General features: G+C 43.4%; 1 protein-coding gene across 1 annotated transcript in view; it reads right to left on the bottom strand.

Annotated features, from left to right (window-relative positions):
• Positions 1-10,834: 10,834 nt before the first annotated feature.
• LOC125292527 (anosmin-1) overlaps positions 10,835-15,040 on the bottom strand; it is a 33,872-nt gene continuing 29,666 nt past the window's right edge. The window contains exons 10-14 of the mRNA XM_048239873.1: positions 14,808-14,896; positions 13,676-13,847; positions 13,155-13,375; positions 12,472-12,613; positions 10,835-12,094 (exon numbers count right to left, since the gene is read on the bottom strand). Coding sequence (XP_048095830.1) covers positions 12,036-12,094; positions 12,472-12,613; positions 13,155-13,375; positions 13,676-13,847; positions 14,808-14,896 — 683 coding nt within the window. The 3' untranslated portion in view covers positions 10,835-12,035. The remainder of the gene's footprint in view (positions 12,095-12,471; positions 12,614-13,154; positions 13,376-13,675; positions 13,848-14,807; positions 14,897-15,040) is intronic.

Consider the following 15,040-nt stretch of genomic DNA (forward strand, 5'->3'; position numbering starts at 1 on the left):
GGCCGTAATGAGAAGCAGACAGGGGAAGTCAGATGCTGTTATTGTCCTCCGCAGGTTTGCCTTGGCTTCCTCCAGTCCTCCCTGCAGGCCATGGAACACATGAATATTTAAATAGGAAAGGAACTTCCTTAAAACATCAATCAAGCTCCATCTATTCAATTATAGGATTTAGATCTGAAATGGTCATCCGTCAACAGCTGCTGATGTGAAGAAATGGGGCCCTTGGCAAGCAATATGAATATTCCGACCATGTGGACAACGGGCCAATAAAAAACAGACCGTATGCTTGGCAGCATCTAAGGAGAACAAGTTGAAAGTCCATATTTTAAAGAAAGATGGAGTTGGTAACAAAATGCAATAAGATATGCTGAAAGGCTTTTTAAGATATGGCATGATTCAGTGATTGTGTTTTGCTTTGTTCTTCCATTGCTTGTTTAACTTCATTATTCAAGCTGATCACTATTGCAAAATGCTTAGTCCCCAGGTGACTGACCTATCAGGTATTTTGTTTAATCTCGGAGGGAAATAAATGTTGCATAGATGCTGATAGTCTGCTTTGGCATCTCTGTGCAAGTTAATACCCGTGGATTTTCCAAATGCCTTTTCGAGGAATCTAATCACGTTTGTGTGTGTCATCTACAACATCCACTCTAATCCCTCAGCATATCCTCACTCTCCATGGGGAGTGTACATTCATTGGGAGACTGTTATGAATATTCTCCCTCTTACACCTTAAAGACAGTCTTCAAGTCCAATAGGTTTGGGAAATCAATGCAGACCAGATTTATAGTCGAATGAGCAATGCTAAATTGAATCCTTTTTAAACATATCTGAGTTAGCTGGATACTGGTAATCATCATACATTTTCAAGCAGTGAAATGTTATTAAGCAAATTTAATCAGCGAGAAAAACTGATCCCAGAAGGTACAAACTGAAGTATCACAAATGTGTGCCAGATCCATTTGGAGGGAAGTGGTTAACTACAGCATAGAGGAAGGGTGTGGCTCCCCTTTTGCAATCTGACAGTGTTCTTTGAGATAGCTAAATAGATTATGGGATTATATTCAAATGCACAATCCCTGCTCTCGAAGGATATCACAGAGTTAAGAAGGAAGATGATACAACTCCACAAGCTTAAGTGGACGCTGATACATTGAGACTTTGGACATCTGGGCTCCATTTGGCCTGCTCCTACCTCTCGTTAATGAAATAAGAAGTGGACTGGACCCTGGCACAACATCAGATGATTGGAGGTGTGTCATTTACTCTTCCTGACTTATCAGTCATTGAATGATCGCACACAATGGGACACTGCCCCTCTCTCTGGCATAACAACAGATGAAGAACAGAAGCCATCCAGAGAAATCACTTCTCTGAAAAGTTGATTCTGAGTGGAACCTATCCTTTGCTAACAAGAGCCAGACACAGCTGAGAGAGTGCTATTCTTGGCAGTCTGCTCAGGTCGTCTATGAAAGACAGATCATAAGGCAAGACCAGACGTCTTCTACAGGGATTTTGGGGAGACCACTGCAGTGGTTTGTTAATAAAATGTTTGGGTTTCGTATTATCTTTACATATTACTGCTTCCTGGTTCTGATTTGGCCCTGCTAATTATGTTAATCACCAAAGTTTAGAGTAGGACCTTGGTTAATATAGCCCACTGGAATAGTGTAAACCACACGAGCCTGGCACTCTGATGAGGTCCAAGCGAAGGAAGAAGCAACAGCCGTGCAAAACCACTGCTTTAATTACACGAAATGATTTGTTTGTGGGAGATCATTAGTCTTGCTACTTCAGGCTCTGGCATGAAAAGGCTCCAGTTCAGATGGCGTTTATGAGCTGTTAAGCCTCAGTATAGCATTAATTAATGCATCCTTACAGACCATGTTTCAGTGTTTCAGCTTCTTAAAATGTACAAGAGGATCTTCACATACATGCACAAAAAGCATGAGCTGTGTGGACAGTTTAACTGACCAAAGAGAGAAGAGAAGCAAAATAAGCAACTAAGCAAATAACAGCTAAATTAACAGAAGGTACGAGTGAGTGTTAGTTGGGGCTGTGTCATAAAAGCAGCTGGGTAACAGGCTACAAAACCATTACAAAGTGTGGATGCTAAAAATGTGTCTGTAATGTATTAGAGTAAGTCCCTCAAAGACCTCATGAAAGGCTCTTTCTTCACAATAAACAATTCTCCATAGAACCAGTGAGTTCTTTAGTCGAAAAATACCAACTGTCTTTGCTTTGCTGTGATGACTAAGACTTCTAGCTGTCAGTACATTTAAATTTAACAAAGCACACGTTCCAGACAGATAGTTGAAACATGAAATGATACATGTCCAACAGACCTTAAGGTTTTCATAAAACAAAAAAAGACCTAAAAGTCTTACAGACCACACAATATTTTCCTTGTATTTTGGCGCTTTGTGTTGTAGACCTCCCTTATAGAGAGTGGAGCTGAGGATGAGACGATATGTGTGTCCAGTGAGGGGGCGGCAGGGTTGAGAGGGCCTATATCATAATCCGTAACATAATATGCTCACAACCCTTAGGGAGTAGAGAGAGGCGCAAAACACAACAAAAGCCTCTCATTTCATATAAATATCCCAAATAAATATTTTTCAGCTTGAGGGCAAAATGGTGTAATATTTGATCCAGCCTTTCCTTAGAAGCCAAGAGAACACACTGAGTTATTATTGTTCCACTTACTACCCTGATGTCTCTGTGTTTTCCATGAGGCCTTAGATGGCTCAGGGCAGCTCTCGGGGCCTTTAAAAGTAAATAGAAAAGAATTCCGGATCTGTGAAGCTTTTTTCTTCAGCTCCCTCATCTGTCAGGGAGATTTCTGATACCTCGGACTGTTTGATATGCGCTGGAATCTCAAACCCGACCATCCATTTGGTCAAGGACCATCTGTGGAGGGTTAAGGTATTTTTTTATCATCTTTGAAAACATTCCATGGAAAAGCAGCGCTGCACTGGGGGATGGCTTTGCGGTGTCATGTCGTAGAATCTCAGCATTCGGAACCAACCTTCATGATTCATAAACTCTGAATGTGTTCTGGGACTTGATCCTCCTCTATGAGGAACCACCCAGTGTTTCTTAAACAACCTGCAACCGCCTTCCCTGGCTCTTATGGAAAGCCTCACTTTAATTTACTTCTTTATAGTTTATTTCATGATATTTGTTGAATACATGAAAGTGTTAAAAACCTCAAGTCATAATATAGTATTTGATGTTGTTTTTTTTTATTCACTACAGGAAATCATCATGACAACGTTGTGCATACCAGCTGTGTTGTACAATTTGTTGTAAAAGTGAAATTTTGAAACTGTGTACTGAAGTTAAGCAACCAAGTATGTAGTAAAACTGTTAATAATGACATTAGACAGACCACAAAAACAACATCTATCAAAGTAGAGCTGGAGACTCCCTTTGCCTGGTGACCATGAGGGAGAGAGGAGCTAGATAGAGAGGAGGAGAGATCATATTGGGGCCGTCGTGTGCAGTCGGAGACTGTTTAACACAGATCCCACATGTTCCCTGTCCCTGGAGCCTCTTGAGCTGCGTGGCCACACCGGCCTGCTCTGACACGGCGTCGCGGGGCTTCCCGACCCGCATAAATCACCGGCCGTCTCAGCACCTCCACCCCAGCTCAACCGCTGCTCTGGCAGGGGCCGCTTGATCCCACATGCGCCTGAGCTCTCCCGCATAAAACAACTGCAACACTGACAACAGCCAATAAAGCGCGGAGCTCCGGAAAACACTCCCGCCTCCACTGGCCCCTGCACTCAGTGTCACTGCACGCTTTTCCTCCAGCGCATTTTACTGTGGCTCACCGGACCGGCTCCAGTGCACGTAGAGCCGGTGTTGTGTGCAGCCTGTGCAAACAGTAGTACAGCTGCAGTCGGTGATAAAAAACTGCCGGTGCTGGACCTCTAAATAGGCAGCTATGAGGCAGATGAGGAGCTGATGGGTGATCCTCACGGCTCACGCACCTGAGCTCCACCCTGTACTGACGTGACGAGTGAGTTACTGCATCCTCCACACCCCCAATCAGCCCACCATCTGCGACCTGGGCACTGGCAATCTGACGTAGGGTTAACCACTAACCCTCTGTTGTTCTATGAGTCAGAAGAAGCTCCTCAGCCAAATGCTGTGACTGAGGATGAGCACAGATAGGCATGTTGGTAAATGAGGCATACATGTGGTCTGATTTAATCACCAACAATAGCACAGCCAATTCATCTGCAAAAAGCAGTAACACAATACAAGACATAGACTTGAAAATATCCTCATAATGTGAAATCCACAGAGCTCCAGGGATTGTAACCAGGAACTCTGTGGTGCACGCGCCAAAACACAAGAATAATATGAATCCAAAACAAAACCACAAACAAGTGCTGGCTTGTGGGCATCCATGGAGATACCCAACCATTGGGCCTTTCCTCACCATGATTAATATGTAAAAGCTAAACTGTGGCCAGTGTGCAATTTGTCTGACACGTGAGGCGGGATGTAGCCTTGGAGAGAGATTGGCATTTGGGGGCTTACCTGTGGGATGCTCGGAAGGCTTCAATCACACCCCAGTGGAGCAGAAAGGGAGAGTCGCTAGCATCCATCAGCCAGGCCCCTGTCTGACATAATGTTTGCTTAATGAAACCCAGCTGGCCGCAACATCAGAATTTAACTTCATACATGTCTAGCAAACATAAAAGTTAGTGCTTTAAACACGTCCAGATTCCTTGGTGTGCCACAGGGCAGAACAGCCTGTTCGCTGTGATTATAATCAATGGTGCCGGTGAGCATGGGAGTGGAAACAAGCTCTGGGCCTGGCTGTGCAGACACTCTGACACACACACACACACACACACACACACACACACACACACACACACACACACACACACACACACACACACACACACACAAGAATACACAAACTTGGAAACACAGTCTCTATCGTTCTTGCTTTCGTATTCTCTCTCTTACACACACCCAGTTCAATACATTTGTACATACACACACATTCAGAAAACACACACACAGAGGATATACATATAAAGTCTCACACAAAACTCTCTCACACAGGCAGCAGGCCGGCACCCCTTTTATAAACATGGTGGTTTGCCAAAGCCATGTGTTGGTTTCCATCCTATTATATTTAGACACAACTTACTGGAATAATGCAAATCACATTAGATCACCCCATTGGTGTTTTCATGTAGGAGTCAATCAAATGAAACAGCTCCTTCCTGTGTTTGTGCAAAGAATAATAGAATGTCTGGAGTTGTTATACTTCACCTCAGAGCTCCTTCTGTGATCCTTCATAACACAAATTAGCTGAACTTTTATAACATTATAACATGCCAACCATTCTACCATTTGCCTCTCGTTTATAAGACACGAATGAATGAAGAATAAAGAACATACACCACTCTGATCTGAAAACACATGTGGGCTGATTTTAAACAGACTCTATACATAAAATAACACAATGGCACCAGTAAGACAATACATATGGATATTGGGCATCACATAATAGCAAGATTTTACCAGTGTCTGGATATACTCTGACTCACTTTGCTCTTTTCATATATTGCCTAAAGATTATGCACTATTTCTTGCCTAAGGAAAATCCATGTGGAGAACCATGAGGATTAACAGATGTATACATTTACTCGATCCATGTGTCAGACATCAAATATTTCACAATCTATTTGTGTCATCTGTCAATCATTACACTATGATTGGTATTTGATATTATTCCCTACAATCTTCAGCCCTTACAGATTTATTCTCCTTGACCTCTGTAAGGGGAATGGGCAGTGCTGATCCTATTGGAAAATTGCTGTTCCTCTCCGCCCTTTGGCCTCTTTTGTTCTCCTGGGGATGTTTAGGAGTTCCTTCTTCATCCTAATATGGTGGAAGTAGTGATCAGATTCAACAACACAACGAAGAGAATTTGACGAAAGTACACCTCTTCTCCAAACTCATTTACATTGCACTTACAATGCGGTATGCAGAAACCCCATCCTGACATCAAGCAGATTCTTGCCCTCTGCAGCCCTGTGCGGTTTCTGCTGTGCACCCTAATGACAAGCTTCAGGTTTCTTTTGTTATTCCAGTGGCTCCCTCCCTTCGTCCTCCTCATCGTACCCTCACCTCCTGTCAGGAGGAGCAGGTCTGTGTGAGCGTCAGGCGGAGCTCCCTCTTGACAGAGTCAATTACATCTGCTGTGTGTGGATTTGAGCTGAACCCGACCCCGTGACCGCATGCTTGTCCCAGAGCCAGGTTGCTGCCCTCTGGTGCCGTCCTCCTCCTGGGAGGGGGCCCGACCTTTTGACCTGCCTCGGAGGTCCTGCTACCATCCACCACCAGCGACTTCAGAGTGGCGGAACTCCAGACCTGTTCTTTTCCTGCTGACCCCTGGCATGGCCTGTCTCAACACCAAACACCAGCAGCAGCAGCATCACAATAGACTCTGACACCGGCACACTGGGAGAACTGAGGAGCATTCACTGGAGTCTGCTACAACTGCAACAAATGCCATCATTGAATTCACAAATAAATTTTTTTTTTTTTCCACTTTCAAGCGAGCAATTCGTCTAAATCATATCCACTTCAATGTTATGCCAATAAATGTACCACAGATCACTCTGCGTTAGAGTGATGAATTAAGCTCTTTGTTGTTGATTGGACTCCTTGGCTTCATTACAGAGGTGAAATAGGGGGGTCAATAATTGTTTATTTTCTGGAAGAGCCTTCGGGGAGGATTACTGCTAATCAGCGTTCAGATTTACCGACGGTTAATAGTTTTAGGATATGTAATAGATTTTGAAATATCGCCTAGTCATGGAGCCCTTGCAGCGGGGCACGAGAGGATGTTTTCCTTTGGGCAAATGAGATCTAGATAATACGCTCCCAGGGGGTTGTTCTCCAGTTGCTAAGTGAGATTTGCACGGGCCCCCGCTCTGTTTACCTTTCCACTCTGTCCCTGAGCATCCAGGGGCCACTCCATCCTCTCCACTCCTCTCCTCTCTACGCCTTATCTGCTTTAATGTGACACACATGTCCCTGAGAGGAGGTGACGAGCCTTCATCTCAGGAGCCTGTGGATCTTAATAAACTTCACAGACAACTCACGTCAGGCTGTGTACACAATAGACAGCACCCTGCCGCCTTTACCCCGCAGCACACTGGGATGGACACAGTGGGACTTTGAGATATTGGAAGGATGACTTTTCTTCAGGCATGAGTGACTTTACTGCATAGATTTGTTATGATTTGCTTCAGCCACAGAGGACCGACAAGGACTCAAAGTTGGGTTTAATTGTCCCGATTCATTGTGGAAAGTCACAACTGTCCTCTGGCTCTGTGAAAGGCTATTTCTAGATTGCATAATTCCTCTTAATACTTTATTGCTCATACTGAAAGTTTCAAACCAAACTGTTTCTCTTCCACTTTCAAAGAATATTCTCAGCACAACACTGCTCTCTCCCTCTAGTGACAGAATGAGCGATGCTGTAAAAGTCATTAAAAGTGTTCTGCATTTGACTCAGTGCACAGCAGAGGGCTTAAATATATTTCATAGGCCTTGAATAATGCTTAAGGGAGCATAAGCACTCCTGGCTAGCCTTGGTGAGGCCCCAATACCCTGCGGTAGAAAAGGATTTTGTACTCAGTGTGTGTGGCTTTGATAGAAAAGCTCCCGTCTCAGAAAGGAACAGTGAGGTAGACAGTGGTCTGGTGCATCTTAAGTCTTAGTCAATATAAAGAGATTACTCAAACCAAAAAGACCTGTCACTAAGTGTGTTTTGCTTTGGGCTGGTTAAGGAGATATCCTCACTGATCCTCACTAAGACTAATGGAATTAGCATCAGCCTCTTATAAAGATAGCTCTGGAAAATATCTGCTATTTGATCAGTACTGGATAATTTAGATATAACTTTAGTCTTAGTTGAACTGAAAGGAAAAATAATGACATACACTGTTAACAATCTCACTGAAAGGACATTAATCACACATTACAATTCAAAGAGGGGTGAATAAGTATCTAATAAAAAAGACTGGATTGCAGTCGATGTGTTTATGTGGGTCTATGTGTCTGTGTGTAGTGTAGCTCCTCATGGTGTGGTGAGCATAAGCACTCTGGACTTCATTAGACTTGGAGTGAACATCCTCCCGGTCTGACAGTCTTTCATCTGTGGCCCGCCTGCTCCCACTCACTGGATTGTAACCAGAAACACACCGGACCCCTGGGCAAGGTCAGGGGAGTCCTAGCCAGCACAAAGCATCTAATGAAGAGAGGGAAAAAAGTTTTATCAATTGCACAGGATATTGTTGCCGTTTGTACCTTGAGAGCCCCAATCCACCCAAGGACCATGACTGTGAAAGATTTTCCTTTGTGACATTCCATACACACATCTAGTCCATGGGCTTAAAAATAGAAAAGAAGAAATATGAAGAAAAATGACTTAATTAAATTGAATAAACCACACAAGAGGAGAAATTACACAAGAGGAGAAATGTCCTCTTTCACACAGTGAACTTCACTGTATACTGTTCTTTTTGGCATCTAAAACTGCCACTAATTACCAAAGAACATAAACATTTGTAGGCGTATGTATGGAAACCCTCTGGTGCTCTTGTGTGCCATCCTGGGACATGGGGAGGGGTTGTGCGGGCGGTTAAGAGCGGCTAAGGGCAGTGATGGCGTGAGAGCTTTGATGAACAGTAAATATGGCATTGCTAATCTGCAGAACGGGTGCTGCTGGGTTGGAACAAAATCTGTCCGAGACAGGGCTGGGCTTTGTTGGTCTATTCAAAAGAGACAAAAAGGTTAGTGTTTCATCACTCTCTACTCAAATAAAAGACACAGGTCAACAGGCAAGAAGAGTAAATATTTGAGTGAGCGCAGTTATTCATCTCCACGCAGCGAGCAATCCTGTTTACATGGCATTTACATTTGCACTTCTCCTCCGCAATCCTGCACTATCCGATATGTGCGTGTATTTCATTGTTGAAGCTTTGCTCCTTTTGTCCCCGCCAAAACTTTGCACCCACAGCTGCATTTTGGGCGGCTTCAAAGGAGAGTTGAAGCCTTTGTTTTGATGTCTTCACACTTGAGGGCAATGGCATTTGCTGTTTGTAGGGGCTTGGGCTGAGAGAGGCTGCAGAGGGGGGAGGAGAGATGGACTTGGCTGGGAGGAGAGGAGGCCTTGGCTCAGCCACGAACAGGGTAGCAGTGCAGACAAGAGGATTACCTTGCATGGACAGAGAGGAACTAATCTCTTGCGACATAATAGAACTGTACATAAACATGCTGAATAGCAAAGTGTTCAAGGACTGACAAGATGGGTAAAGTGTGAAAACAAGTTCTCAGAACAATTTGCTGCAGAGTCTATTGGCATCAAGGCCAGACCTTGACCACTTGGTAATGTGGTTGTCTCAAATGCTCTACCCTGAACTGACTTGCCATTGAAGGGTTTCTTAATACCAAGGAATGTAAAGGAACATTCTGAACAAACACACAACTGAGCCTGAGAAACTCAGTCCAGATAAAAAAAGAAGGCAAGCTGGGCAAAACCATGTGTTTCTGTGGGAGAGTGCTTATATCTCCTCTCTGCCAGAGAAGCCTTTGGCAAGGTCTGGATCCAGATTGAGTTCTTGTTGCAGGAATTTAAAGATGAAGGACTTCCATAATAACACAGTTTTCCTATAGGCACTCTCCCAGGCACAGGCCATGATAAAGTGCACATACCGTGGATATGTCGAATATATATGGGATTCGGTTGAGACACATTCAAGATAACGTTACAGTATGAACCAACAATGGAAATATGTGTGTGTATGCAGTAGTGACAGGTAGGTTAATAAATGAGATGGATGAAACATTCTGTGCCTGCACTATTTTCCTACAAACACATACTGACAAATAGATTATTGTACACAGAATCAATCATTCCACAGCTAAAGAAATAAGTCTGACGTTTGCCATTACAAATATGAATACACAGAAACCACTCCCGAAGCAATGCTTGTAAAAATAATTGCATTTCAACATGGGCAAAATGAGTAGTTATTGGCTATATATTTTATGAATCTTGTTCATTTTCAAGCAGTTCCGTTCACATACTGCTCAGTAGCCTATGTTTCTCAAAAGAAAAAATGGAAAATGTTGATGGTTAAAAGACACAACATATGTAGCTTAAAGACCTACACCTGCAAACATTTCAGCCTTGTACAAAACAAAACTGGGTGATGGATTTGCAATCGAGATCAGTCCAAGAGATGGTAGCGATGTTCTTTTCCATGAGCAACACCCTGGTTTAATCACAATAGCATCATGGCAAAGCAGCCAAGAGTGTAGCAGAATTGCCCTCATCTGACAGGCTGACATCACAGTCCACTTCCAAACAGCACTGAGCATGTATGCCATGCAATAACATATCATCCACACGACATGATAAACACATGCTTCATATTTCAGATAAGCTACTTTAAGCAGTGTTTGACAGTTTGTTTTTCACATTTAGAAAGCCTTTCTTTCTATCACTCCACCATGGTGTAAAATAAACAATGACATGATGATCATATTTAATGAGTCAGCCTCTGGAACGCTGCGCTCCCCTCAACCTGAATAACCTTTTTATTTTGGGCGCTTGAGTGGATGTTTCATGCTTAATAAAATAGAGAGAGATGTGCAAATATGCTGAGTTGCACTTTGGCGTTAAATAAGCAGCAGCATGTGCCAAAAAGCAAAATGTTTAGAGAAAACTTTAAATGCTGACATTAAGGCCTTTCCGTGGTAGAACATGTAAACACAAGAGTCTCAGTGTTTGCCAATGGAGTTTGAGGATTATTTTATTACTTAACAGTATGTACAGGGTCTACCATGGAAAAATAACGTAACATAAGACTATATTTACAATTTGATTTTTTACAAAATGTCTTTACAGAGTTATTGGTTCAGAAAAGGTCTAGACAAGAGCACAGAAACACACACATACACACAAATCAAAACTTTTCAATACACACACATAAATAAATATAGACATTCACTGACTGTTTCACAACAAATATTTCTACAGCCAAGAACATATACAGTTTCATCATGTCCACACAAAAAGTTATAATTTCATTAATAATACAATACATATTACTTCCCAAATAATTATCTGTTAATCTGTTAATGGAATATTGCTAACATATTCATATGAGGTGACACAGATGTATTCTCATGCCTACTGAACAAGAAGGTCTCACATGCAAAACCAATATGAGCATTCAGTTTGAAGCTAGTTACACATTTACAGCTTAAAATGAGATGGACTTCTACATGCAACATCAACCTAAATGTATTATCCTCAGGTCAACTACACAGTTTTTTTTTAAATGTGATATCCTCAGGTCCACTACACAGCTCTTTAGCTACATGACTCATATATTCTGTGTGCCTAGGCGGCAGACTTGGTGCTGTACCACAAAATAAATAGGTGGAGTCTGTCTTTCACTGCTTCAAAGCTTGATTCTATTCAACACTCACATGGTACTCATTCCATTGCTCTCAAGTGTCTTTGATGTCAAATTTATGCAAAGTTTATGTGAAAAAGTATGGATATTTCCCCTGATATACTCATGAGTTTTGTGGCAAAAGAAACAGAAAAGCGTATAATCATTTTGATGATGAACAACCGGAGGGATCGCAGAGCACATTTGTCTGTGCTGTCCATGAAGATGACAGAATCGCACAGCACATGAGCACAAGAGGGAGGCCAGGGGAAGAAGGAACTAAATGAAATCTTCCTCCCATGTGTGTGTTGTTTTTCCTGAAAGCTCTGAGCTACTCCACTGAATGAGAGGCATCGGCCGTGGTGCAGGCAGACTCCCAGGCCATGGCTGTGGGGTGTGGGGTGGGGACTCATGGCCTCTCCCCTGATGGTTGGTTGGGGCGGTCGGTGTGCTGCAGTCGGCCTGTGGATGAGAGGCTGAGGGTGCCGGAGCTGGTTTGGCGGAGTGGGTCTGGTCAGCCTCTCCTCAGTGTTTCTCTGCCGCTGGTTTCTGGTGGTGTTGGTGGTGCTGCCTGAGCCGAGGCCCTGTGTGGAATGCCATTGGGGAACAACATGAGCTCTTACTCATTCTGCTTCAATCTGCCAACCATATGGCTATGCCCAACACACAGCACTGCTCTTAAGACTGTTGTCTCCAGATGCTTCATGCCCATTAAATATGTGGCCACTTCACAGTTATGCATGCCCTGTCTTTAACATTTGGGCAGTTTTGTGATGACAGTGGTATTCAGAAGCACATACTAAATAACTACTATTTCTAAACCACTTGTTTTGGTAGCAATTTCCAGCAGACTGCTGTTTCCTTTTAATGTACTAAATCAATTTAAACCTTTACATTTCCACCAGGTTTGAAAAGTGGCCACAAAAGCACTGGAAAAGTAGTGAAGAGAGCTGGTGCTTACGATGCTGAAGGACTGGAGAAACACTGGGCGTCTGAAAAGTCTTCATTGTAGCGGGGCCCTCCCCTTCTGATGTTATAACCTGCACCTCCAACCGGTAGTATGTCGCTGGCCTGAGGTTAGCCACTACCAACAGATTATGATCCTGAGAGAGAGAGAGAGAAAGAGAGAGAGAGAGAGAGAGAAAAGAGATAAAGAGAATATCTGTAAATCAAAGGCACTTTGGGCGCACGTTCATAACAAATAGTAAATAAAGACTTTGTCATCTCTGCCCCCCTCTCTAGTGGCCCTCTTTGGTGTGATAGATGGTGTATGGGACATGTATTTATAGAGGGCCTCATCTTGTTGGGTGGTGCCGACAGGCCACGTGTGTTGTTGATGGGGGACGTTATGTAAACGTGTGGGTTTCTCAGCCTCCTCAGCTCCTGGCAGATGAAAGCGTTTGTGCCAGTCGGCAGATGAAAAGAGGAGACGGGAAGCAACACCATCCTCACCCTCTGGGATCTCACACCGCTTCTGTCTGCACAACTATTCATATCCACCCAGAGCGCCCCTGACTGACAGCTCACAGCAGCACTCCAGATCTCATCTGCGCTCCCTCTTTGTCGCCTCAAAAGGGCCTTGTAGACATAATATCCCAAACCACATGAGAGCAGGTGACCCTGCGGGTCTGGAGACAGGCATACCGGGGGGAGGATCTGGGACTGCGAGATGATGCTGTTGGGAAGGCTGTTCTGCCGGCTCTCTGTGGTCACCTCGGCCCACGTGACCTGGAAGCCCGTGATACGCTGGTGTGGCTGCGGTCGAGACACTCTCCAGAAGAAGTTCCCTGTGATGTTCCCCTCGTGGATAGAGAAGGCTGCGGTCAGGTTCTCTGGTTTGGCCAGAACTTTGGGATGCCCTGAAACTGAGAAATGTAATGTAAATGTTTACATCAAGTTCATTACATGTCAATTTTGAAACCCAATTGGCAATGCACTGGGTACCATGTGGTATATTTTAGAATGACTCACTACTAGAAGCAGTTCTAAAATTCTACATCTCAGTACTCAGAGGAACTAACAGTTGAAAGCTGAAATGGAACTACTGACAAAGGGTATTATTTTATTTATTATATTATTTATTTTATTTATGGGGAAATAAATGGCCGGATAAATAAAAGGTTGGATACTGATGAGATATCATTGCATTGTGTATTGGGAGTTACCTGGTTCTCCAGGGCAGTGGATGGGCTTGAGGCTCTTGCTCCTGATTGTAGCACAAGATGGGGTGAGGAACGTAACGCTCTCATCCTTGGAACGTCTCTTTGACTTCATCATGTGGACAGTAACTTTGTACTTGCAGGAGAACAGCAAGCTAGGGAGGTTGATGTAGTTCTCCTGAGCCAAAAAAGAAAAACATTTGTCAGCCCTGATGACTCTCACAGACTCTCATCTCTCACAGGTCAAGTCCAAAGAAGTCCAGGAAATAATGAAATAAATGCTGTGAAAGAACAGGAAGCCCTGCCATGCTCTGTAACTGTCACTCACATTAAAGCTAGAACACTTTAAGAGATCAGTGACATTCATTTCACTAGTTTATTAAAACTTTCTTTGAATGAAAAGTGACAGCAGATACTGGTTCCTAATTCTTAATAGAATTACTTTCACTTCATATAAATGATATACAATATAATTATACATGTTTTTAATTCAAGATCTAAACTATTTGAGTTATTTGTGGCACAAATGTTTTAACCAGGGACTGTGGAGCCAGAATCATGGTGGAAGGGGGGCATGTACTACTGTGATATGGAGCAGACCCCAATGAATTCAAGCAAGGCACGGCATTCATACAGAGTGTAGGGGACAGGCCCACATTTGGATCTCTTTCCAGGCATCTATAGAGAAAGGATGTGCATTTCCTAGCAACCAGAGCAGAGGTCTCTAAAGAATGTGTTGATCACCAGGCCACTGCCATTCTCCATCAGACTGAGCCCAAACAGGCCCCCAGCCCAAGCCCCAGCCCCGACGCAAGGGCATGCAGGGGGGGTTGGGATAGGGGTTCAGGGAGGGTTTAATCCTGGTTCCCAGAAACATTGTTTTAGTGAATGGGTTTTATTAGCCAACACACCACATGTTCCACCACATGAACCAAGTCATTATTAAAAACAACATTCACTTGTTTCGCCCTCTTCAGGGAACTGTTAAAGCGATAGACATTTTGTTTTTGAAAAAAACATGCATTTGTACCGTGGCAAGGTATCGATTGTAGAGTAATCAAGTTAGACAAGAGGGTGTCTGATTGTGAACAGCCCTCTATGCTCAGTGACTCCAAGGCCATATAAATGAAAAACATACCTGGGTGACAGACTTCTCTGGTCCCTTGGTTTCATTGTAGCTGCAGAACTCAGGTGCCCATTGTACATGGTAGCGACTCACAAGTGGGTCTAAAGCCAATAGAACAGATAGAATCATTGGGTGAGTGCTTCGGGGTCCCAAGGAAAAACAAAATCCCATTACAAAAGTTGCTGAGTAGAGTAATCCTGCATCCACATACAACTCCTCTATAAAAGCCAACCCAATGCTTTTAG

This window comes from Alosa alosa, chromosome 3, assembly GCF_017589495.1.
Source record: "Alosa alosa isolate M-15738 ecotype Scorff River chromosome 3, AALO_Geno_1.1, whole genome shotgun sequence".
NCBI classification, from domain to species: Eukaryota; Metazoa; Chordata; class Actinopteri; order Clupeiformes; family Clupeidae; genus Alosa; species Alosa alosa.